This window comes from Melozone crissalis, unplaced genomic scaffold (genome assembly GCF_028551555.1).
Source record: "Melozone crissalis strain CALT ecotype California unplaced genomic scaffold, PUWL_Pcris_2 ptg000042l_1, whole genome shotgun sequence".
In the NCBI taxonomy this organism is placed as follows: Eukaryota; Metazoa; Chordata; class Aves; order Passeriformes; family Passerellidae; genus Melozone; species Melozone crissalis.
In genome coordinates this window covers 40,268,122-40,295,730 of record NW_026535820.1, presented here as the reverse complement: position 1 = coordinate 40,295,730, position 27,609 = coordinate 40,268,122, and the positions used below count along the sequence as shown (strand labels likewise).

Sequence of the window (27,609 nt, the reverse complement as noted above, 5' to 3'; positions counted from 1 at the left end):
GGCCGGGAGGCGGCCCCACGCCCCGCCCGGCCCCTCAGGGCGGGCTCACCGTCTTTCCCTGCCCTGCAGCGCCGGGCGGGGGCGGCCGTGGGGCTTTCCTGGCCGCAGCGCCAGCTCTGCCCTCACCTCTGGCGAAAGCAGGGAAGGGAGGGGAGCGGAGCAGAGGCTTTCACATCCTCAAAGCCCAGGGAAACATCTGCTGCTGCTGCCGCGGCGCCATCCGAAATCGTCCCGCAGCTGGGTTTGGTTAACTTGTCCCAAGCCGTCCCCGTTCCAGGGACAACTCCTCTGGAGCAGCCAGGATTGCGGCAGCGCGGGCTGCTCCCGGCCAGGGGAACGGGGAACTGCGCTCCCGGCAGCTCTTTCTTAAAATAATATAAACCAGGGTGTCCTGGTTTAGGGCAAATTTGGGAGAAAACCTCCAAAAGAGGGCCCCTTCAGAAAGCAAACCCACACGGCCCCTCCCCCCAGCCAGTTCAGGAAGAATCCCTCAGAGAGAAGTGGAAAGAACCTGTTAATTTAACAGGCACAGCACCCCCCAGCACACAAAATGAACAATACCAGATGACACCACTCTTTCACTGCTCTGAAAAAGATGACAAAGTCAGAAAGTCTCTCTTGGGGATGGTCACTCTGTTCTCAGTCCCTCCAGCACTGGGACAGCTGCTGCAGCCACAGGGTGCAAACTCTTGGTGTTCCCAGGTCCCAGCCCAGAGCAGGTTCGACTCGGTCCAAAAAAAGGGAAAGGAGAAACAGTCCAGGAAAAATTTGGATTGCTTAGTTAAACTAACTAATGAGCAGAAGCAAGAGCAAAGCAAAAAGCAAAAGCAGCACTACATACTGCCCCGTCTGTGTGTCCCACCAGCCATGGGGGAGCAGCTGATAAGAAACCAAAACTTTCACTCTTCAGAGCCAGTCTTGAAGGCACAGAACATAATATCCAGCATAAACAGAACACACATGAATGGGGATACAAGCATCAAATGTCTCCCTAGGACACAGGGAAGTCCTGGCTGCAGAGCTAAAGAACTAGAGTGCTAAACTAGACATTGATGTGGGCATCCATAGCTCTGCTGCTCCATCTTCATTGCACTGCTACAAAAAGACAATTAAAATGTCTGGAATCCAAGGGCATTTGCATTCTCCTGTGGCATTTGAGTATTTAGAATCTGTGCTGCAGGAGAGAAGGAATTTTCTGAAAGATGGAGACAAGGAAAAGAGGGGAGAGACACAAGGAATTCTGTGGGGAGCAAATAATGTCTGACAGAAAAATGTCATTTTAGTGGAAGATTTGGTATATTGTTACTTTTCCAGAGAATGAAAGCAGTTCTTTATGTCAAAGAATCAAGAATAACCCACAGGAATCCTGAAGCAAAGTAAAAGGCAGATGTAGCAGAGAGGACTAGCTTGGACACAAAACCACTTCATCCATGTGCTTCTTTAGGCATGGATCACTTCACAATGTTGACAATGGAGGTAATTCAGCCTTCCTTGGCAAATTCCCTTACCAGGATAAACAGGATAGAATCCCTGTCAATAAAATCCAAGACAGCTTAAATTGCATTTCATTCTACAAGATGAATGCAACAAAACAAGAGCCATCCTTGTGATGTCTACCATTCTGTGCCTTACCTAGGTCCGATGTCTTTACCTCTCCTGCTGTCTCTTTCTAAAGCTTTCCAGGAGGAAGTAAGGAGATGGGGAGGATAAAATCAATCTGCACCACTGAATGTAATTTTTAGTGTAAAACTAATAATATTTGATATGGAAATTGCTAAGAATCAGTAAATACAGACATCAGTATGGCATTTAAAGGCTTGTTACTGGTAGAAGTAAAATTTTGGAAGTTTTTTTTTTTTTCACTCAGGTAAATGTAGAATTATGATGGAAAGTGGACATAGGATGTATCAGGCAGAGTTCTGTGTTTTCAGTGTGTTGGCTTACAGTGCCCACACTGCATATAAAACATTCTCAGCTGTCACTACAATTTGTTATGTGTGTCCCCTTGAAGGACTGCATTACAGTGGTAGGCATGAACCAAGTTTCACACCAGGAGAAATTTCACTAAGAGGTGCTTTCCATCATTACCAAGCCACAGAAAAAAAGCTGAGCACTCAATGGCCCAGTTCTTTCTGTACCATACTTAATAAATCTCTTTTCAGAGAATTCAGTAAAGAATCCAGTACCTGAACACTGCCATGCTCTTCTGTACACTGTTTTTTCTGGATAATGGCCTCTGCTTTTACTGTGATTTATTGGCTGGGACTTCAGAATCTTGGAGAAAAAGGAGCAAGTTGCATCTTTTAAGTTTACTGCACACTAGGAAAACAGAAGAGAATGACTGTTGTCTGATGGACCTGAATGGCAGAAAAGTGCCTTTGGAAAGTCCTCAACTTCCTTGCCAGTTGAACCAGTTGACAAGATGATCACCAAGGGTAACCAAGTTGAAGGAGATGTGTATGTCTGTTATGAGGGATCTTGAGAGCAATCGCAGTTTTGCCATCTTGGAAAAGAGAACAGTTCTTATTTCCTTAAATTCTATCTATTCACCCCTCCAGTAGGGACAAATACCCTTTATTTCCACACCAGGATGTTGTGCCTTTAGCAGATCCCTGCTCAGGTTTTGTGAGTCCAGCAGCAGGTGCTGAACAGCAGCGCAGTGTTGGAAGAGCAATCGAATCCCTGGCAGACTACAGCGATAGGGAGCCTCCCCAGTGTCCCCAGCACAGGTGAGAGAGCCCAGCCTGACCATGGAGACCCCCTGGAGCAAACCAGCCAGGACAGAAGGGGGAAGTCCAGGGTATGACTCAGAGGTAAACTGTTTTTTTAATCATTGAAGAAACTGGTGGTGCTTAACAAATAAATAAAATGAGTTTCAGAACTCCATTCCCCAGTGTCCTAAAGGAACAATTTATGTTTAAGGAACAATACTAAAGGAACAATCTTACATTGTGAAACTGAATGTAGCAACTGCAGTAAAGTGTTTTTATAATTCATTATTCCTGCTGTAGCCAAGAGGTACCAGTCAGCAAATTATAATGAGAATTCTAATGCTAAAAAAAATGACAACAACTTCAAAGGTAATTACTGTTTTTTAAAAAATCTATTTATGTAAAATGTGAAATTATTTATCATAGTTCTAATGAACACCCACTTTAATGCAAACTAAGAAACTCAAATGACTCCAGAAATCCCCTGGATATTTCTGTGTCTTTTAGTATTTCCTGACAAGTTGCAGTGCAGCACATTTAGAGATCTGTTCCAGTGTCTGGCTGATCAGAGAACAGTAGTTTTTAAAGACTACCATTACATATTGGTCAAAGTACCACATCACCCTCTTGTTTTATATCATTGCCTTAGAGATAAATTTGAGTCTGATTATTTTGTAGTGATTGTAGCACCAAAATGGAAATTCACTCCTTATAACATAAAATAAAATTGGCTTGATGGTTTCAGAATTTTTTGACAAAAATAGTGGAAAGCAGAAATACCAGCCCAGGACTTATAAGAATGGACATAATTAACAATAAGCAATATGTTTGAAGTTAATTTCAGGGACTTTCATAGAGAAATGCTCATTAAGGCTAGAACAAAATTTTATGGTATGTCATGCTACATGCTCATAGATGAGGAGAGGCATTTCTTAGAACATGGTGACAAAATGTAAATTAACTCCTAGTTCCATTTTGCTATGAAATAGTGCAGTTACTGCACAGTTAACAATACTTTATGCATGTTATTGCAATCAAAAAGTCTCTAAGTACCATAAATTCTGGCAGTGGTTTTGGTTCCCAGTTTCTGTACAAACTTTGCATTTTAAAACACTTCTTGCTTAATACAGCCATATAAAAGAACTGTAAGGAACCCAAGAAACCACAAGGGATAAAAAACAAACTACATAATTTTCCTTTCTTTTTTTTCTTTTTTTTTTCTTTTTTTTTTCCCCATATCATGTAATTTTCACTCTTATTTTTCATTTACTGTTTTCTTCATTTACATATGAAAATTAAACCACGGGCATCAGTCAAAAATGTTCCGCTGTTTTTCTCTGCAAGCCTCTGGAAAAATGAAGAGGAAGGAAGATTTGAGATAAGCAATTTATCTGCCCAATAATTTTTCCAATGCAAAGAAAAGCAGGCAGAGAGAGACATACTCTGGCCCATAGAGACACACCTGAAATGAACGCAGACAAAACCTGAAACTGAGTGACATCAAGTCAGTAATCTGGGTTACAGTCGAGAAAGTGCTCTGAAATGGACAGTAGTTCCAGGAAGCAGATAGAAACTGGTGGCTTTCTGATGTTATTTTGTTCAGGAAAGGTCACTGTTAGACTAAAATGCTGACCCTGATGAAGTTGTCAGGAAAAGTCAAACTGAACTCAGGGACAAACCTTGAAACAGATATAGTGCAGCATAAATTTCTTAAGGAAATGGTGTAAGTGCTCTTCCAAACCTAATATGCATTTACAAGCTTTCTGTGATGCTGAGATATTAACTTCAAATGTGTAAATATTAATGTAAAAAGTAGATGGGGTTTTAGGTACTATTTTTAACGTGACTGCATAAACAAATTCCAGATTTTAGCTGTATGATTCAGACCCCAACTACCAGCCCTCAGGCATGTGATGTAAGTTGCTTACCCTTCTAGATACCAGTCCCAAGACATTCCACAGCTAAGTCATTTGGGGAAGTTGTGCTGAAAGAGAGATCAGTCAGCCATTTTGTAAGCAAATTCTACAGTCACTTTCTCCACTGTGTCTGGGATGAACATAAAAAAAAGAGAGAGAAACAGCCTTTGAGACAGATGAGCTGTGGTATATAAAACATCTGCAGCAGACAGAGTTCTCTGTTGTGAGAAGATGTAGCACTGTGGCTTTGGCAGTCCACAACTTTGAACTTCTCTAGCAGACTTTTGCATCTGCTGAGCAAAGCAAACTCTGCGAAGTTCTGTAATAGCAAAGCAAGTGTGAGAAGCTGGTGAAGAAGGTTGTTCTAGGACTGAAGAATCAGAGAAAGGACAACAGCTGAGGAGCTATTCTCCATTTATTCCATGCAGGGGAGGTGCTCTGTGCTAGAAGATCAGGCCTTAATAGTGTTTGCCTGTAGAGTCCCCTTCTCTCACTCATATGACAACAGAATTTTCTACCGTTTTCTCTGTGGTCTCAATTTTTCTTTGCAGTGGTTAGGAGGACGATGACCTCAGAATTTAACCATGCAGGCGTATTTGTACTGAAGACCTGGTGATTAATTCTGCCACCCAGTTTGTAGATATTGTTCTATTTGTAGGCCTTAACACAGAGGTTATGGGGATTGCAGAATGAACCAGGTTATCTGACAAGTCTGATAAAGAGCAGAGATGATTTCTTGCCCCTGCTGGAAGCTAACGCATCTAAAGACACAGTTTTCTCCAAAGCTGGGAAATGAGAAATAGGAAATACTATAGTTAACTTATAGACTTGGTAGTAACCATTTTTAAAAGATATAAGTAGTTTACTCATGCTGCTATTAGATTTTTTGATTTCTCCAAAAGCCCATGTAGTCCAGCATTTCATCCAAAACTGTGGATATTTGGTAAAGTCATCATCCTTCCTCCAAATTTTTTGCTATCATGAGATGATTTGTTGAGCAGGGATTGATGACCAGGAGATCGTGTGTTTTAGTTAATAGTCATGGATTCAAAGATTTGTCTTCATGAATATATACATTTGTTTTTTGAGCACATCACTTACATTCCAGCTCCCTACTTACAGCTAATTTGTGAATATGTTAGGCAAAAATGTCGTAGGCCCAGATGGGTTATGTGGAGGTCTCTCTACCAGTGATCTCTCCCCACCTGGAAAACTGATTATTTATCCTTTCCTTCTATTTGTGATCTTCTAACCAATTATTTATCCATGAGAAAATCTTATTTTTCTTCTACTGTATCTTTAAGAGGCTCAGTTGGAGAATTTAATGCAGAACTTAGTGAAATATTTGTTGCCATATTATGTTAATTTCCCTGTGGCCTTTGTATAGGGAACCCAGTGGTTCCTCTGCTGAAGCAGTAAGCATTTTCTCCACAGTAATCATTACTCCAGAGAAGTAATCATCACATTGACTGAGAGGTATCTCAAGGCAGGATTCTAGCCTCTTTTCCATTTCAAATATTGATAGAAAATTACCTTAGGCAGTATTTAGGTACTTAGTAAGTTAAAAGTTCTGACTGCCTGTAGAAATAGAAAGAAGAAAGTCTAATCAGAAACAAAAAAATGCAAAGTAAAGTGAAAAGAAATGTGCAACTTGAAAAACAAGTGAACTATTTACAAACTTTCAGACCTTGACAAATTAGATGTCCAGACAATGACCAGTCAAATTAAGTTCAACAAGGGAAAGTGATGGAATCTGCACTCTGGTTGTATGAACAGACTGGGGAATGAGATGCTGGAAAGCAGTGCCATGGAAAAGAAACTGGGGGTCCTGTTTGATGGCAAGCTGAACATGAGCCAGCAGTGCCCTGGCAGCCAGGAGGGCCAGGTGTGTCCTGGGGGACATCAGGGACAGCATCGCAGCCAGACAAGGGAGGGGATTGTCCCGCTCTGCTCTGCACAGAGGTGACCTCCCCTTGAGTGCTGGGGGTTTTGGGAGCCACAATATAAAAAAGAAATGAAACTGTTAGAGAGCGTCCAAAGGAGGGCAGCAAAGATGGTGAAGGGTCTGGAGGGGAAGCCTTTTGCAGAGCAGCTGAGGTCACTTGGTCTGTTCAGCCTGGAGGAGACTGAGGGGAGATCTCATTGCAGTTACAGCTTCCTCAGGAGGGGAAGAGGAGGGACAGACACTGATCTCTTCTCTGTGGTGACCAGTGACAGGATCTGAGGGAATGGCGTAAAGCTGAGTCAGGGGATATTAGGTTGGATATTAGACAAAGGTTTTTCTCCCAGAGGGTGTTTGGGCACTGGAACAGGCCCCAGGACAGTGGTCACAGCACCAGCCTTAGGGACTTCAAGAAGTATTTGGACAATGCTCTCAGGCATATGGTGTGACTCTTGGGTATGGTCCTGTACAGGGCCAGGAATTGGACTTGATGATCCTTGAGGGTCCCTTCCAAGTCAGTTTATTTTTTGATTTTGTGAAAAATGTCCTACAGCATATTCAAAAATAACTGTGCTATTAAATACCCATAAAACAATGAAAATGTGTAATAACATACTGCCTAATAAGTTAATAGGTCATCTGGAAATAATGTAAAAAACTTGAAATAATCTCTTTAAGGCTGAGTGCCATTGAATAAAACAATTGTTGTTTCACTAAGGGTTAGATTATTTATCATGCTTACAGTTCATATATTTCACTTTGCATTTGTTCTTCCTTGCCCAATAGCAGAATAATTTGTTGTTAATTAAACAACTTATGTTTTTTTCTGTTGCTTATTTTGCCACACATGTTCTCTCCAATATAAACTGGTGAGGTTTATGCTTAGTTGCAAGTAGGTTTCAGGGAGTCATTTGTAGCCTTTACTTTCAAAAGACTAAAAGAGAGACAAGAAGTAATGGTAATATCTTTAGCATTTGTATATAAAGAGAAATAGAATAATTAACCAAAGAATCAAATGAAAGAATCTGGAAAAGTAATTTGAAAGTCTTTTATTTGGCATTAACTGTTGCTGGGCCTACTAAAGTTAATATTCCTAATTATAAAATACAAGGGTCAAAAACAATGCACAGTGTCTACAAGTCAAATACTAGCTCTTTCTTTTTAAAACCGTTTTTGCTTTTGTTTTTACTTCATTTTTTTATCTTATAAGGTGCTACTAAGCACTTTTAGGTAGCAGAATATACAAGACTACAAAAAAATTTTCTAGCAATCAGAATTTCTGTTGTTTAATGGCATTTAGCATAGGATTCATCTCATGAACTTCAGTTATCTAGAAGCTTTTATCCTTTCATCTCCACTTCCCCTGTAGACAGTGAAGAGAAACTGTAGTTTCCAAAAGGGCATGCTGTACATCTGTCTTGAGCACCTGTCAGGAGCACGATGTGCCTGGTATCCAGTCTCTACTTATGTCTCCTCTCCCTTAACTGATTATTCAAGTTCAGACAAAATAAATCCCTTCACCACTGTAAGCTTATTGGAGGAGATGCTACCTCTTTCACTTGGGGAGTGACACCATTTTAAAGAAGACAATCCTGTGAAAAATCCTGTGCAGTAACTACTTGTTCCCTAGCAAGCAGCTTATAATCCCCAGCTTTTCACTTCCCATTGAAAAAGAAGTCTATACTTTTGTTACTTTCTACATCTACATCACATAGTCCTTATATCTATCTGCCAGTGTCATTCATTAATGATTATATGGGAACTTTTTTCTCTACTTTTTAAAAAATTTGTTGATCTAGGGCTTACAAAGGAGTTCCGTGGGATAATATGTTTTCTTCCAAAATACAGCCTCCAAAATCAACAGGGGAGATGTTGGATGATGCTGTTTCCCAGTATTTCACAAAAAGAAGATACAATCCCAAACCTAAAATAAGCCAAGTCAGTGAACAATTTCTTTGTAACTGTGTTTAGGTGTGCTAATGAAAGGGAGCCTAAATTTTGTGTAGGGCATACAAATAAACCCACAAAAATATTTTCAAGTAAAAATAATCCCAAGTGCACATAAGGGTCACCACCACATGCCAGTAACTGCCTCACATTATTTCATGTTTCATATTTTTTTCCTGGCCCTCCCTGTAAATTGATACAGAAGACAGGCATGCAAAATGTCAAAACAGAGTACAAGGATATTGATGAAAAATTGGTTGATACGAATTATCTACCTTAACAAATCTCACATTAAGTTGGTTTACGTGTGATTATTAACTGTAACAATTATTATTTTTAATAAAACTAAAATTCATTCTTACAATTGATTCTGATTGCTGCCTGAAGAAACTGTTAAGTCAGATTAATTTGCTAATGTTGCATACAAGAAGCACGTAATTATGATTTTAGGATGTCGGAGGCTTCTGGGACAGATTCCAAACAAGATCTTTTACCTCTCCACAGAGATCTGGTGGTCTGTAAATTTCAGGTTTTGTGAATCTTGGAGTTGTCTGAACAGTCCTTTACGAAGTCTGTGGGCAGTTAATTATCTCAGCAGACTAAATTCAGCAGCATTCTGCAACTAGAGAAATTAAGATATTCAGTTAATGACTGTATCAAAAAATATTTTCTGCATGCTTCTCCTGTGAGAGAGTTAAATATAAAAAGCAGAACAGAAGAAACATGTAAAGGTAATGATTGTAATGATTTCCTACATCTGATGTTTGCATTAAGAGATGACATCTATGAAAACACCATGGTAATCGTACCCACGCACTAACTCAAGGGAGTTTTTGCTGTCTGTCCAAAACTATCACTTCTACATTGGTGTCTTTTATTTACTCTGTATTTCATCTATTCAAATCTATCTTAGAGTGAAGCATTTTAGATGAGTTCAAGAAAAGGTCACAGAAGTCTTAAAAGGGGTCAAATAAGAGCTAAGTTGAGACAAATAAAGAAAAGTTGGTCAAAGTACGATGGAAAAATAAGAATATGTCTCCCTTCCAGACTATGAGTCAGAAGGTTTGCTCAGGCAAACTCAATGGATAGGTGAGTTTCTGGGCAGAGTCAGGCATATAGATAGATAGATAGATAGATAGATAGATAGATAGATAGATAGATAGATGATAGATAAATAATGTTATCATGGTTTCCTGAATGACGCTCTTTCAAGGGAATATAGTTGTGGATGGTGAGAGCTGGTTGCAGGGACAGACCAAGAAAGAAATTCAGACCTGATGTTAAATTGTCCTGTATTCTCAAGAACTCAGTGAAATAAGTGTTGCTAGAAGGGAAGTAGTTAAATTTTAAAGAAAATTTGCTTATACTGTCCTATGAAATTTACTGAAGCCCTAATATCAGCAGAGGTTAAAAGATAAGATTCTGCCTGCTGATCTGGTTCATTTAGCATATATGCCAAACTAAATATTTGCCACAGTCTTTTACCAAATTCAAATGAGCACTGTATTATTCCAAGAGCAAAACTTTGACTTGTCACCACCTGTCTTTTGGGACCTCATAAATATTCCATCAGAATGTTCTGTTTGGTGAAAAAAAAAAAAGTGATTGATCCATTTTGTATTTAAAAGTGTAAGCCAAAGCTCTTAAACCTGTCAAATCCCTTTGTATATGTAAGTTCAGTGTCCCTGGGTTGTTTCAACTTTTGCCATTTTTGATTAAGCCCAAGCAGTCCCTCTCTCGTTTTCTGACACAAGAATTGTAGCTGGCCTATATTATTTGAACTTAAGGCATTTTCTGGTGGCAGAGGAGAGTGTATGCTGAGTCTCCTTTGCTTGTGGGTATCTCCAATTTTTTACCTATAAACTAGAACTCAGAATCTGTATGTCCACTTTGCAAGAGTAGCCCAGTCTGATGATAAGAATAGCCAAAAAGACGAGAGATCACACATTTCTGTCTCATTTCCATTTCCCCCCAAGCCTCTCTGAACATATGCATTAGAGCTGTCAGTCTTTATGTGCTGCAAGTTCAGCAGATGATTGCTTTCATCTTGGGATATGCCAAGCACATAGGGCCATTCATCTCTGTGTTCTTTTCTTGTGGACCATTTTAATAAATAACTAGAATTTTGGAGCATGCAGCGTATGGTTCAGCTGCCTCCACCAGCTGTCTTATGAATAATGTACATGCCTTTGATTTACTTTCTATCTGCTGTGTTACTGCAGTAAATTTTGAAGGCAATGCTGATGTAGACTTAGTCCTACTTAACCATGTTCAAACTTCCAAACCTCACTACACAAGCACTGCACACTGTGTTTCACTTCTTAGCATGATTTTGACATTTCCTCTTGCATTCTTGTTACTTGGGAAAAGGGAAAAACTGGTAAAAATCTGATCTTGGGTGAAAAAAATGGAAACATATTTATTTAGAAACTGTGCCATACTTTCATACTTAAAATGTTTCCAAAATTCTTTAGTATAATGATCTGTTGCATGTTTGATGAGTAATATGATTTGAATATTGCCATGTCAAATGTGTGTGATTGTTAACTTTAGTCACTAGATGGCCTTTGAGTGTGCAAAAGCTCCCTGAGTGCTATTGGAAAACTATATTTTTAGCTAGATCATTAACTTTGAAGATTTTCACTTTAAGCCATTCCTAAACCTGTCTTTAGTAGCTTGAGCTGATATTAAGTGCTTATTTGCAAACTTTTGAGAAATGGCAAAATAGCAGCTTAATGATAAGAATTAAAATAATAAAACAAGAGAGAAACTAGACTGTTTTTTTTTTAATTTATTTAAACGGGATTTCTCTTTGCATCAGCCTTTCCTGTGTGTCCTTAAAATGGTCTTCTCCAGCTCACATTTGTGAGGAAAGTACAGAAAAGATACTTCACTGGGTAAAGCAGAGGGTCAGAAGCTGTAGAAATATTGCCCTCCCTGTTCTGAAGGAAAGACTTGATGCTGGGTGTTACTCACATCAGAGCATGTGCTAAACACTCCTGGTTCTTGGGAACTGCCCTATGAGTAGCTGGAATTTTTGAGCTACAACTTGGATCTGTTCATTTATTGTTTCTTACATCTGTTTCAGGGTGAATGTATATCCTTTTGCAGTGCATCACCTGCTGTTACCTGTGTGGGAAACAGCACATCATTCTTCATACAGCAGCAGATTCACAGGTAAAGTGAGGTGCTAATTATTGTAAGATTATAAGGTAACATTTGATCCATATTACTGCAAACAAGACTATTAATCCCAAGTTTTTATGACATAATGCACCATTCTGATTATTTTATCTCACCTTCTGCACAAGTCATCTGGTTTCTCACAGCCTACATCTAACTTTTCTGCTTGAATTATGACAAAAACAGTTTAAAATGGTTATTGAGAAATGGCTGTGCTTTCAAAATACAGCACATACAAAATACAGCATAGTGCTGTCTGGGTTGTGGTGAAGTTATAAAGTCATTAACCCTCAGTTCTGCTAGGTTGTACTGCTGTTATGGTGGAACTTTGAAGAAGAGAAGCAGATGTGTGCACTCTGTTGCAGGCAGACATCCTATCTGGGACTATTTGCATCACATGGAGGATTTGTAAGTCTGAGCAAGTGATTCTATATTGCCTTCTCTGGAATCTTGCATCTCATTTTTCTGTTTTCATTGATTTCTGGCAACAGGGAGACCAAGATCTCTGAGATTTAAAGGATTATGACATCATAAAGCTCAAAAAAACCCCAGTCGTAATAAACTCAATTCCATCTGGAAAATGGAAGTTTTTCACACTTGTTATCCATCCATGACTGTCAGACATAAAGATTGCTATGATTTTGAGCAGAAGAAAGAAGGAAGTCAGAAGGCATAAACTTTGCCTATAATTTGTTTTTCTCACTTCATGTGTTCGCCAGTAATTTTGGAAACATGTGTAGGGGCCGTTAAACTCAACCAAAATCTTTGAAAAGTCAGATATATACTTTGAATTGAGAAGTCTAAATATGATTCGTAAATATAAAGTGTAAAGCTCTTTTAGTAAATAGTCACTTTCACTCTCACAGAGTAGCAGCAGCACTTCCTGCTTGCAGCACTTGGGCAACAGCATCAGTGCCCGGGCATTACTCCAGAGTGAGACACTGTTCTTCCCCAAACCATGCAAGAAAGTGGTTGCCATTCAAATTATAAGCAAAGCTGAAAGTCACTAAGAGTCATCTGTCATGTAGCTGCAGAGACAAACAGGAAGAGTGGTGAACCTGGGCATGTTTTTTCTGGTAGCCTTGCACCCACCCTCTCTTCCTTTTGGCAGAACAGGAAACCATCTTCTGTTTTTCTTTTTTCTTAAGGAATTAGAAAAAAGATAAAAGTCTTAACCTGAGCTGTAGTTGAGCCTAAAAGCGCCTAATACAAGATCAGTGTTGTGAAGAGCTGCTGTACGTATATCCAGCACTCTAGATTATATTGTGAAGTCCTTACCATGCAACTTGGAAGTCTTACAGATGTAAATCCAGGGGCAATGTGATAAGGTCATTCACCAAATTCCCATTGGGAATCTGTAGCACAGTTAGGAAAAATGCTTCACATATCCTAAGCCAATACACACTGTTTTTTAAACTGAACTCTCATATTTAGGCTTTTAAAATATTTCTTTGCTCAAACTTGGTTTCATATAATATTAATTAGGACAAAGTGATGGTCATACTTCTTAAAAATTAGGCTGAAATAAAAATGAAAATTTAGGAATCATAATCATGTGTCATCCAGCTTTTCTCAGTCATTCAGATATGGAATAACTGTGGGAGCTTGCAGCACATGTAAAAAGCCATGCCATAAATATTGTGATTCATCTAGAAGTGCTAAATTTATGAATATGAATTTATTAATAACTGTGTGGGTAATCTGGTGGCAGTCTAGAATAATCTGTGAAAATGGCCCAAAGAGAGCTTTGGGTCATCTTTGCACTTGACCAAAAATCCTGGATCATAATTCAGTTCTTCTCTTTCTCTTCCAGGCTTTTATTAAAACGTGTCTTTGGGGAAAATAATGAATGGCATAGTCTCTTGAGGTCTGTTCTAGCCCTGGAATCTAGCATCATTCTTAATATACATGGTTTGTATATGCAGTACTGAATTTCCTTTAGAGTTAATTTGTTGCTTTTTTCATCCCCAGATATGCTGCAATGTATGCCTAAAAGCTGGAATCTTCTACCATATCTTTGTCAAGGGTAACATAGAGATAAGTTACTTTTTTGAAAGTGACAGTCAAAAATTTAGGAGGCTGTTGTGGGAGAGCATTCTGAAAATCTCTCTCTGATGGAGTCCTCTTTCACCAAGAGACCTCAAAAAAATTTTAAGAAAACTAATAATCCCATTGTACAGCTCAGTGCTTGAGTAGGTTACCTTGTCAGAACACGTGTGGTGTAGGCTTGAAACTTATCTTTTTATTCCAACAATTAATGAGGTATGTTTCAAGCTGAATACATTGATCTTTTTCTATTTTCAACGTATGTTGCTTGTGTGATTTTTATAGATATACTGGATAACAGTTGCCCAGTGGCTCAAGTGGCTTTTGTGGTATTTTGAAATGCACCATTTTTAAAATCCATGCTTTCTTTTTCTTCTTTTTTTTCCTACCCTCTCTACTTGTCTGCCAACTGTAAAATCTCTTGTATTTGCATTCTTGTTTTTTCAAACCCATGAAGTGTAAATTCCATTGTAATCAGTGAATTAAAGGTATCTGCTTAACCAGATTTCCTGAACGAGGATAGGATTGAAAATCTCTTCACATATTTTGCAGAGCTGAGGCCTCTTGGATTTCTTTTACAAGACTTTAAACTCTGAAGTGATTGTGTCTGTTTTCCTTGGTTATTTTTGCTTTGTTTCTTAGTAGTTTGATTGTTAATAATTCCCTTATAATATTATTTGTGGAAGATGAATACAGCATTTGGCTTTATATGTCACATAACTACCCATATACTAGCTAGGTAAGCAACTGAGTGCTAAATGGGTATGTTTTGTGCAGCTAGCCAGGCTTTCAAAAATAGTTCAGCAACCACACATGAAAACCAGAATTCTGAAAGAGCTCACATTCTGGGTGCACGTTGATCGCTAAGATCCTGCGAAAATCTGGCCACAAACACCACAATCTGATCTCCTGTGTCTAACTGCTGCTCCAACCCACATAGGCACCAAGGAAGAGGAGGACTGCCCAAATACTGGAAAAACATTGTGTTTTCAGAGGAAATTTTGCAGCAGAGCTACAGTGACTTCCAGGAAGGCTCAGACTGATAAATTCTCTAAGCACTTTTCAGAGGTGCCATTTTATTGAAAAGTGAAAATAACTAATGACCCAAATCATTGTTTCTTTTTATAAACAACTACTTTGAAATACTGTCTTTCTTATTTAGAAGTGCATTTTGAACTGAACAATTTTGAAAACTGTAGATGAACTGCTTTTATTGGATCATGTGGGTTTCCAACATAATCATCTGCTGTTCTTAAAAATATTTATATGCATGTTTTATTTTGTATAATTCTACTTCACCCCGGCCACCAGCATTTTTCCTCTGTCGGCTTCTTCCCCAGTCAGCTACTGAAACAAGGTTATGCTCTATGTGGTATTTTAGATTCTGCAGGTGTTTTAAGGGTCAATGGAAAAAAGCCTCCCACGCTTTGGTGATGGGGATTTCCTCTGCAGCATTCAGGGGCTGGGCTCTGGCCTGACAGGCACAGATAACTCTTCTCCCAGATATTGTTAGAGCTCCCTTACCCTTCAGTGAGCTGGCAGAACTTAATGTAGTAATATTGTAACACATTTAGTGCGTTCCACCATGCACAGCAACAGTTCATATCAATCCAGGTTTATTTCCTGTGTCTGACTTGTGCTTCTCTCTTTAGTGTGTCTTTGGTGTTACAACAACTTCCTGATTCACTGCTGTGCCTACTGGAATCTGCTCTTGGCATTTGACAAAAGCAGTTCGGACAGTGATTATGTTTTCTTGTTCTGCAGTACAAGCCTCTGCCTCCTCAATTAAGTAAAAAATGGGGCAGTCATCATCTTTTCAAAACTTTCTACTCATTCCTCAGCTCTCCTAATCCACGGTAGAGGGCAGTGCTTACACAATGCATGAGCATTCTCACCAAGGGTTAGTTACACAGCAGTGCTTTTGAAACATCAGCTAATGCATTGCCAGAACGCTGGTAAAACAGATTACAATGCTGGTTTTTGACAGGTACAGATTGACAAGGCTGAAGTGACCTGTCCAGTGCCAGAGGCATTGGGTGTGTGAGGAAGACAACAGGATCTGATCAAAAGCATTTGATTGAAATGGGAAGCATGCAGTTGCTGGGAAGACAAAGTCCTAAGTGTTTCAAGTCCTGCAGTTCTTGCACAAAGATATTCTCTGCAACTACCCTTTATTCATGGTTTCTCAAGCACATTGAGCAAAATGCTACTATCACATCAGTACATCTGTAGTAACTTTGCATATTTCTTGAGTGTAGTCAGTTTCCAACTGCCCATGTGCATGTATCCCTTGGAAATTCAAGTTATCAGAAGCCCTACAGGCCTCAATTAGCTGAGAACAGGACCCTCTGCTGTCCTGCACCTTGCACAGTCATTTCCAAGGGCTGCTGTGGAGCTTTCTCACAAAGTATTCTTTCTTCAGAAACTGACAGCTTGTCTACCATACATGCCTGTTTAGTAGTTCTCCAGCTTGACTCGTTCAGGGGACTGTGGAGGCAAGTGTGTGTTGAAATATCCTACTTTGGCCTTTTCCAAATGAGATTTTATTGCTGCCTTGAAATGCTTTGTTGTGTCTGAAAAATATTGCCCCATACTACAAAGGGGGACTGAAAATTTTGAAAGCAGAATAAAATTGTTTGAAACTGTAGGAACAAAGTTTTCCAGTTCAACATGATTCAAAATATTTGAGGGAGTTGCGATTTGATGTTTTTATCTTTTCAGGAACCCCAAACCCATTTTTAAGTACCCATTCCCTATTGTGCTTTGATGGCTGAGGGAGATGGGTGTGAAATGAAACCCAGAATGCTGTCGGTCCTATTCTCTGCTCTGCATTAAAGCACTTTGTTTTGTCTTCACAAGTAATCCTAGAAATGTTCTTTCACAACACAAAGGAGTGTATGAATTTCCTGACACAGGATTGTGCCTGAGACATTTTTACCACAGGTTGTTCTGTTTGGCAAATAATATCACAGAGGCAAAAAGGATGTACAAGGGCACAAATGTGTTACATTTGGAAGAGAATTTGAGGTGGAAACCAATTGTTATACAGCTTTATATACTGTGAGTGAGATTTGAGCGGCCTATTCTATAGTAGCAAAAACCAGAAGAAGCATAATGACTTCATATAGTGATTTAGTTCTATTGCATTTTTACAGGGGTGTTTATAAGGAAGAGAAGGGTGTTAGGAACTCTTTGCTTGTAAGTGTTAAGGTAAGAATCTACTGGGTATCCCACTAGATAGAATTTTTCCACAAAGAGCTGGGATACCTCCATTGCTCAAACTGAAGCGCTAGATCCAAGGTTTTCAGGAATTACAGATTATTTGGGGAAAATCTGTATTTTACTCCCATACAAACAGGTGGTGTGGAATTTACATGGCAAACCTGGGCATCCAATACCCTGGAGGCACTATAGATCATCACTTCCAGCTGCTGCTTCTGAACAATATGTATCCCCTGTGAGTCCTGTGTTACAGAAAATTATCTCAGAGACCTTAAGGGGTCTCAAATAGCTCTAAATATCAGTATGGAGGGCCTGCTAAATTAAATCCATATTGATCTTCCTGATCATTGCCAGGAAATAAAAATCTACAAAGACATGCCAAGATGGTAAAGCTGCACTTCAAATCCACTGTCCAGTTCTGGGCCCTTCTCTATAGGAGGACACTGAGGTGCTGCAGCATGTCCAGAGAAGGGCAAGTTGGTGAAGGGTCTGGAGCACCAAGTCTTCTGAGGCTGAGGGAGCCGGATTAGTTTAACCTGGAGAAAAGGAGGCTCAGGGGGAACCTTATCCCTCTTCACAGCTACCCAAAAGCCAGGTGGGGGGTCGGTATCTTCTCCCAGGTAACCAGCAACAGGACAAGAAAATATGGCTGCCCAGGGAAGTGGAGGAGCCATCATCCCTGAAGACATTTGAAACATACGTAGATGTAGCACTTGGGGACATGGTTTAGGGTGGGCTTGGCAGTCCTGAGTTAACAGTGAACTTGATGATCTTAGAGGTCCTTTCCAACCTTAGTGATTCCATGATTCTATGGACATAAAAAGCAGAAGCACACCAACGCAGAGGCCACCAGAATCACTACAATTCACTTGAAAAATCTTAATGCCTGCACAGATTCAACTGTCAGCGCTATATATTTGTTACTGTTGACTAAGAGCTGCTAGGATGATAACAAGGAAGTGTATGAACAAGAAAGATGTCATGGTTACAGAAAGAAAGCTTGATGACGGCAGCACAACCACAGAGGAGTTTTGTGTGTTGCCCAGTGGTAGGCTGGCACTTAGTTGTTTTCTTCAGCAGCAGCAATAGGTTAGCAGCTCATCAGAGAAAGTGCACAAGAGCTAGACGGCCTGATCCAAAAAAACAAAAACACAAAGGGGTACTTTTTTAACCTCAGTTTCTTCTGCTTTATCACCTACATAACCGCAGCGCAGTTTTGCATCTTCTCTGCAGGTTCCCAGGAGAGCAGCTGCTTTGCAGTAGTGTAACCTTGCTTACTTTCCTGCTACCTTTAGCTTCTCTCTGTTCAGCTCTCTTCTTTTACAGATCCATATTCATCCCACATATTATGAATGTACCAGCTTCAATTGTTTCTAACAGACAGTCTAGAACAAGTCTTCACCTTGGGTCATTTCTCAGATTGACTTTTGGGTCACATTTGCCCATTTATGACGCTTTTGTCTTCTACTTTTGCAAGTTTCAAAGGTGAGAAGATTTTATCAATCAGATTCCTAACAGTTATATAGTTATAATTATATTATTATAATAATATAACTGCATAAGAATACAGTTAATATATTAATATAGAAATATTAGTGTATAAAATATAAAAAGTATTTTATATAATATTAAACTATATAGTTAATATAATATATAAAATTATGATAACAGTATAATTATTATTTGATTTAACTTCAAATAGGCTCATAAAATGGTGGAAGCTACTATAGGACTTCTTGTTGTCATCTACTTCTCTTTGTGACCCCCATACACTTCCAAGGACATCACTGGAATTTCATGACATGTGGCAGACATATCTTGCTACATAGCACATTACCAGGGTAATAAAACTGGGTTCGAAGTTTAACTGATTCCTTCAGAGTGGTACACATTCCTTCAGATACATTTTCAGTTTTGGATGAATTTTTGTGCTTACAGTCACAACAACCCAATATCCATTGTGTCCCTTGGTGGGATTCTGATAGACAGAAAGAATTTTCTACAGTCACGTAATGTGCACTTAGCCTAACAGTTGTCTACTTTGACATGAAAAAGCAAATTTGAATGCAACCCATTTTGGCCAATTCTGAAAACATGTTCTACTACTGTAGGAAGTTTTCAAGCCACTTGTTGCCCCTGCACAGCTGCTGTCAAGACAGAGAGCAAATTTGTTCCTTGTCCGGCCAACTACTCAGTGATTCCGTATAGGCAACAGCTTCCCAAGTGCTCCACAACCTCTGTACTGATTCTACAAAGCCATCCTCTCTGGAGAATCATAGACTGGAGCATGGCACAGGGAGTGTAGCAGTATATGAAGGTATGGGCTAGTGCAAGGTTACTCCAAACTGAAATAGATAATTAGGTGGTCCTTCTGCTAACTATGGGTGCAAGGACTACAACAGATATCACCAATGCTCCCATGCCAAATACAGTCCTGTGTTATAACTCTGGTAGGTAGATACCACTTTTTGTCATTACCTCTGCTGTTCTGGTGAGGAATTTCAGAGCCAAGTTTCCCACTGCAAAAGTCAGAGATACACAAAGTCTGATAAACTGTATCTCTCACATGTGTCCATTTTTGCATCCCCTGCTGAACTTAGTTATAGAGAAGGAGCTCATCAGCTGCATGATACTAGTAATACATGCATGATACTAGTAACTCTATGCACTTAATAATTAAAGAAATTGTTTGTTTTTACAGAGAGTTCAGGGAAGATGAAGAATACTTGAGAAATTATTTGAAAGGAAGCACTGCTATCAGTGCTATATGGTGTGAAGACCCACAAATGACTAACAGAGGTGAGGTGTATAATCCCAAATATTTAGTTGAGTCAGCTGATGAAACAGCTTGTTGTAAGCCTTTACTTCCATGGGTATGGGCAGTCTGGATGTATATGCATATGTGTGTCCTATGTTTAATTGTATAGTCCAACAATGTCCTACTTTAAGATGTCAATACAGAACAATATCAATGATACTCTGAAAAACTTTTAGTTGCAAAAAAGGTACTATATTGAGGCTTTATATTGTTTTATTTCTAATACTCATGGTTTATCTGAATTCATATTACCTATTTTTTCTTTAATTTTGTGCATCTCTGCTTCATCTTGAAATGACTGTTATCAAAATTTTCTTTGTGCTGCTTCAGATAAGTAGAGTTTTTTTACTCTACACATTAAAACAGCATCAGAATTAACAAAAGGCTTTCATTTTCCAAGATGGGGTGCATACTGTCTCAGATCAGTGGTTCACTCACACTAGAATTTAAGTGGGTTTCTAAGCAGTGTTGTTACTACTACACCTTAATAAATTCTTAAGGAAAATTTAGAGAACCTTAGAATAATTTGGGAAATCATTTATGTTTTAGCCCATGAGAAATCACACCTGTTGGCTTGAAATCTGTTATGTAAATTTCATATTTGAAGCTGGAAACTAAATATGAGCTAAATCTGTATCACATGTTTAAAGAATATGTCCTTGCTTTTTGTGGTCTATGCAAACTCTGTGATTTCATTTCTTCTTTGTGATTAAATGTTGCTTCTAATCATGAATATTATACAGATACTAAACCTAAGAAGATTGAAGAAAAAAGAATTGCCTAAAGAGCTCAATTTTATAATGTCTAACCAGAGATTTGAGCCCAGATCATCAGCAAGATCATCATAAAGTTGTTTCCCTGACTTTAAAGAAGCTATGATAGTTTATACATTCTAAGCACTTCTCATTTTATTATTAAGAGATTTTACCCCATCCATCTTTGATAAACCTTATCCATTTTAGAACTTATCTATAAGTCATATGACAAGCCTATAGTCATTTAATTTACCCTTTCTCTATCCCATCCCCCTTTTAACTATTTCCTTTAGCACTCCAGATATTCTTGGATATTCTGGCAGGGTTCATTGGTCAGCAACTCACCCAGCAAATTCTAATCTTCCATCAGCAGCCCCATCAGTAATTGCAGGAATGCATGGGTAGGTATGAGGTATATTTTTCAGCTTGTTCGGAAAAAATACTAGGAAAATAATAATTGCATTTATTTAGTTAAAGAACAATTAAATGTTACACATTATATTCTATTGACTTTAAAATACAGAACAGTTAGGGTTGGATCCCACTACATTATTGTCTTGATAATCTGAAGTCCTTTTGAGGTTTTAGAATTTTTCTGGAGCATTGCATGTTATGTGTTGGGAAGATGAATTTTTTTTTTAATTAATGTCTTTGGTTTTTTCAAAGAGGCCCATGAGCATAAAAGTTATCAATTCCCAAAAGAAAACTGTATGGAGTTTCTCAATTGATCTTGGCAGACTTAAGAAACAGGTATTTGCTATGAAAAAATGGTTGTTAAAAATGGGTGGGTTCACTTACAAGGTAGTGAGAAGCAAAGTCATACCTTGCTACCACACTGACATAGCCTGGGACCCTGTGATTGTGAAATCATCACAGCTCCCCATCCCTATCGTGCCTGCCCCATTAAGTGAATTAATAATCTTTATTCTCACTTGCTCTTCCATAAAAGGCTGGTTAAACCTGTGGGCCAATATAAGTATTTAGATGTCTAACTTGTTGATCTCAAAAGATCTGGACACTTCAAAATTGCTGAAAAATCCTTTTCCTTTTGTTAGCATGAAAAGCTTCAGATGCTGGCAAACTTAGCCTTTCTCCCTAATAGCTTAGTAACTATTTGTTTCTCCTCTCTCCTTTATGATTTTGTGCTTTAGATTCTGCTTTCCTGTTATCTGTAGTGATCTAGGATATGGTGACACTTTTCCAAGTTTCCATGTTTTCCTGAGAAATTGATCCTCTAATTAAACTTTTAATTTGCCTTAGGATTCTGCTCGCAGCACATACATTTTTTTTCAGCACTGTCAGTGAAAAGTACCCAGAAAATGCTCGGGGAGATTTACAGAGCAGCGTGGCTTTTAAAGAGTTCACCTTGTCAAGAGTTTCACCATTTTGATGAATGACCTAACTTACTTTTCTGCTGCCCCCCATCCAGTCACCTCTGCTCTTTTTCTCTTGTGCTTATACTTGGAAAATAGGCAGTCACCTGTAGTTGTGGGCTGCTGTTGACAGGGAATGGAAAGATGCAACAAAGTCCTGAGTCTCCATAATATGATAAAGCTGAACTCAAAGCAGTCTCATTCAACTCTAAATTGCTTTTAAATGTCACAAACAAATAAAAAAGGCAAATGCATCTTAGCAAAGATCATTGAGAGACTTCATTCAGGTACCAGAATTCAAGAGCAAAAATGACAGGCACCACTGTGATCTGAAGAAAATACATCAGCTACTTTCTTTTACTTTACACAGGTGTTACTGTGGGTGTAGTTCATAGTGGAAGAATTTCCTTCATTTTTTATGTATAGCAAGAACAGGGTTCTCATTCTGTGCTAATGGATACTTTCCAGAATCAGGACAGAATCTCCTGACCTTTTTGAAGTAGGTTGTGTAGGAATAAACTAGAGAGCATAATCACCTCCAAAGATTGCAGAGCAGGTTTTGCCACCCTTAGCCTGAGCAAATGTACCTATATGGTACATTTCCCTGAGGAGATATTATCCCTGATAGCAAAATTGTAATAGGTGTATGGTCCTACTTGTGGAGTAGGACCATGGTCCTTAGTGTTTACTGAGCTAAGATAGAACATCCTAGTCCTTCATGAAACTGCTACATAGAACTACGATGGATGCTGAGAATCTCCCCTCAACATTAGTTACTGATGCCCATAAAAGAGACTTGCTTAACATTTGATTCCTCCACTTTATAAAATAAATTATAAGAATTCCTGCTGATTTCAGGGATCACAGGTCAAGCTAGACTATAGTGGAGAAGTGAAGAGAAAAGAGATTATGCCCATAATTTGGGGTCAGGCAATTTGCTCCCATGTACTTTTGATCTAGGATGTGATCTCATCCTTACCATTTTTAAAAGGGTGGTCCCTTTCTTTGTCTCTTTGCTCATTCTCAAGCAATGATTTTAATAATTTCTCAGAAAGTGTCAAGTGATTGCATGTGGTGGATGTACTATAACTGCTGTCTACAACATATGATCAGTGTCCTGAAGACAACTATAGGTATAAATGGAGTCTCTTGTGTACTGCTAACCTGGTCTAATAAGTAGTCCTGTCAAAGGTATCAGCAATATCAGACCAACCAGGCAGCATGCAACCATTTCTGCATGGAGTTTCTGTTGCACAGTGCTCCTACAGGATGTGCAGCAAAATCCTGTACACCAGTGTCAAGCATTCTGAAGTCAACAGGATTGTATAGGATATGAAACAGTAGAAATATGGTTTTCTTATCTTTGAACATGCATAGTGTTTTTATATGTCAAACTTTATTGATGTATTTTTAATCTATTTTTATTTCCAGGTAATCCCAAGGTGAAGACAGAAAATTATGTTTTAAAGTCTCCTTAGTGCAATTAAATTCTGGCAGATTTGTTTAGCTTTTGCATAGGAAGGAATGCTTTATGTGTTGTTTTTTCCCGTGTCCATTGCTACCTGGAAAATAAAAATCCAATTGCATCTCAGGTTGCACAGAAACCCATTGGTTTCACCATAATTAATCTAAGATAGTGTTGGATTTTGTTTGATTATTAAGTTAATAACTTTCTTAAATATTGAGAGGATTAAGAAGCAGCTTTAAGCAAGTTGCTTTGAAGGTTTTAAAAGTTATCTCTAGGTCAGAACCATGGGTTTTTATGTGGAGAGTGAGTGAACATAAATAATGTCTGTGGTCAGTTCTGTGTCAGCCATGAGAACTGGGCATCTAAAGCAGATGTGACAGTGCCAGCAAAGTATTTTTAGAAGGCTTGAAAGCCAAATTTCCAGCATGACCCTCATGCATCACATGTACTTGAGGGTATTTGGCATGGTCATGGCAGGTCTGCACATGTACTGTGCACATTAGTTGTAAAACAGCTGTGTGTGAGTGTCTGTGTCTCTGTGTGTGTCTTGTCTGCGTGTCTGTGTTCAAAAAAGGCTGGAGAAGCTCTTCCGGAAGATTTACCACCACTGATCTTTAGGGGGCTGATTCTAACACTATGGAATATTGCAAATTATTAATATTCTCTGTGGCCAATGGGCATAAGTGTTTGTGGAGAAAGCAGTGAGAGAGGGAAAAGAGAATGTTTAGGAATATTGAGAGCATGTTTTAAAATTCCATTTTTCCCTGTCTTTATATGACTGCAGATACATGGAAGTTGACTCAGTAAAAGCAACTAGGACTTTTTAGAGAATGCCAGTCCTTTTTACCTAGATAAAAACTGAGAGCCTCAGTGTCTGACAGTGAGGAGGAAGGAAATGTTTGAAGATGTGCAGACACTTTAAATACAGAACAAAAATAAAGTAATATAGAAGTGGGTGTCTGTGGTAGCCCTTATTGCATTATTCTCATATTTACGACTTACTAACATTGACAGTTAAAACCATACTAAGAACAAGAAGAGACATAATTCAAAGTCCTGAAACTTGTCATCTGTACTAGATTGCCTCGTTAAGTAAGGTTGAAAATGATGCTGTAGCTGTTCCATACAGTGACATGAACATTTTGTGTATGCACAGAGACACAAAAATGTGGACACACATATGTGAATGTATTAACTATGAAATCATTACAGGGCAGCAGACCTTCTCAAGCTGTTCTGAGGGTGCCTTGCAAAGATGGTTAAATGTCACAGAATGAGATTTTAACCTTTAACTGCCTTTGTGTGTGTAGTGAATAAAAGGAGCCAAGTTATGTTCCCTGGTTTGGAGGCTGAGAACGTATGCTTTTACACCCATGCTTAAATTCTTTTATACTTAATCTGAATAGAGAAAATATAAACATGGGAGATGGAGGAACTCTATTTAAGCATTTGTCGCATTTGTCTTGGTACTTTTTATTTTCTTATGTTGGTGTAGACAAGGTGAGGAAGGAGCACACCCGAGAAGGAGAAGATCAAATGCAAATTTGTCAGTCAGGAAGTTCTACTGAGGTCCAGGGGCCAGAATAGTGCAAATACTTATTCTAATTCAGACAGCCTTGCAGATTGCTCAGAATTTTCTGTCCTGATGTCTGTGCTATCATCTGAATAATCTATATTCCTTCTCTGTTACCTCTGAGGTTTTTCTCCAGTACAGGCTTCTCCAGGCTTTTCCAGGTAGAAGCGTGTGTCAAAACATTTGTAAGAAGTAGCTTTTTTGCAGCCACTTAAGGGCTTTCACTGAAAGATTACAAAGTGCACCAATGGTGAGAGACCCTTTCAAGAGCAGATTGAAGACTTCTTGGAAATACTGAAAGGTAGGGAGAATAAACGACAGAGCCAAAAGGCACAAAATCTGCAGAAGGCGCTAACATCCCTTAAAAAAGGGATTAGATCCTCAGCAACAATAATGGGAACTAAGCATCCATATCCCTGACATTGCTGTGCCAATCTCACTCACAGAGGATATACAACTCCTTAGGGAATGTGAGATGACAGCTAAGATACCAGGGTATAACATTTCCCCGAATAAGATTGTAGAAAGTTGTTTATCCAGCGGTGGGGCAGTTCTTGAAATGTCAGACTTACACAGAAACTTTTACACTTCCAGCTTTCTGTATTTTCCTTGTGCAAAAATCACCACTCCCAGATTTTTAAAAGAGTTGGTTTCATCAAATTCCTTTCTCTGTATGCATTAAATGTATACCTAACATGTACATGTGCAAAATTATAGCATATGTTGAGGTGGAGGAAGGTTGCAACCTGCTTTTGTCTTTTGTTCTTCTCCATTTGTAGCTACACATGTATACAAGCCAGTGAATATTTTAGATGAAAATATAAAATATAGCCTCTTTTGCAAATTTGGCTTATTATGTCCTATCAAATTATAATGTACCATTTAAAAATATTTGCAGATTTGTTACTGGTTACTAAGGCTGTGTTGTTCTATGCTTGAGAAGGATTCCAATTAAATCTCTCAGATCCCCAGTTGTGCAGTGCAGAGTGATGTGACATTAGGTACAAATGCAGGAACTCTCTGTGCAATGCAAGTGCAGTATCACTGCTGTACCTCGAACAGAAATTTAAATTCCATTCAAACTAGCTGATGAAAACAGATTATATTTTAAACTAGCACTGGGGTGAGAACATTGACTGCAAAGACAGATGCCAGTGCTTGAGTAAATTCAGATTGGTTGCTTTATATATAAAAACATTTTACACATGGAATAATTATTGCACAATAATCTATGAATATGGGAACTATATTTAAAATGGGTGCGTTCTCAGTTGGATAACTCAGCCTAGTTTCATCTGATTTTATGGATTGATTAAGAGCCAAAACCTCTGGCTCTAATGAGAGGAATTTATGTCTTAGAAATCCTCTAGAGAAATCCAAATTGTAAACAAAAAAAAAAAAAGTAAGGATGTTTTACACTTCTTCATATTGATAGGTCAAGGTGAGGACATTTACTAAGAAAAAAACCCCAAAACTACACAGTGAGGAGGAAAAGTATTTTTAAAGTTAGTTTCTAGTTACTTTCAGTTTCTCTGAACTTTTCAGTAAAAAATAAAAATCTCCAGGTCCTAAAGACCAAGTGCAAGGGAAGTGCTTGTATCCAAACTATAAAAAATCTCTCATAAAATAAAATAACTAAATAAACAATAATCATGTTTTCAAATATTTCTTTCACATTAAGAAGTCCTTATGATTATAAAAACATCTATTTTTTCCCTAAAATTAAAATATAATATTCCCTGAAATCTCAAGGAGGGAAAACTTTCATACAGAAAAAATAACAAGAGTAGTAATTAGAAAAGAAGTATATGACACACTCAATATAAGATCTAGCCCAATTCTACTGGATGAAATGGCATTGCTCTTGATGGTAAAGACAGAAGGGGATCTTGCCGTCATGTCCATCCTGTAACTAGTACCACTTCACTTAATCTGAACTCTTCTAGATTCATGAGATTCATGGTATCATAATCTGGTTATTGCTATTTTATAATTTTATAACACTTCCACAGTACCCTAAGGAGAATTAACCCACACATCTTCCCCTGCCCTGAATATCCTTTCACTTGATGCTGTATCATATGATGTAAAGTAAAAAAGGAAACTTATGAAAGACAGTTTTTATTAGATAATCGCTTTTCCCTAAAGTGGAAACCAGCGAACAAATGCTTTAGTTCATGGGGCAACTTTTGCTTTCCAGCTGTTAAATGCCTTGCTGAATCATAGGTGGTGTTAAACTGTATGTGGGGTTCATAAAGCAGTCAAATTTCAAGTCACTAGAAATGATTTTTGGAACTGTTCCTTTGAGAACAGATCCAAAAATCGACAGCTAGATGAACAGGAACAGAGTTGGCTTCCGGTGTATAGTAAAACCACTGAAAAACAATGCTGCTGTGAGAGAAATGGTTTCCTGGGTAGAATTTAGCTGGTTTTCCTCCTACAGTCATCTAAAGCCTCTGAAAGTATAGTCTTCTAAAGCAGAGGATTTACACCACGCACAAGTCACTGCATTTACATCTTGTTTCACAAAATTTCTCTTCAGAACCAGCAGGCTTTGGAAGTTAATTTGAAGTAGTTTTGTGTAAAGTAGTTGTTAGTATATTGACCATGCTTTTAATATGATCTCTTTGATGTGCACAGTAAATAATAATGTCT

At 38.5% G+C, this 27,609-nt stretch overlaps 1 protein-coding gene across 1 annotated transcript; it reads left to right on the top strand.

Annotated features, from left to right (window-relative positions):
• Positions 1-1,641: 1,641 nt before the first annotated feature.
• SPATA48 (spermatogenesis associated 48) lies at positions 1,642-20,945 on the top strand. The gene is given in 10 exon segments (XM_054285446.1): positions 1,642-1,689; positions 2,445-2,508; positions 2,511-2,561; positions 2,564-2,729; positions 8,369-8,507; positions 8,967-9,034; positions 10,145-10,183; positions 10,719-10,825; positions 17,463-17,468; positions 20,842-20,945. Coding segments are annotated over 10 exon segments (792 nt in total).
• The last annotated feature ends 6,664 nt before the right edge of the window (positions 20,946-27,609 follow it).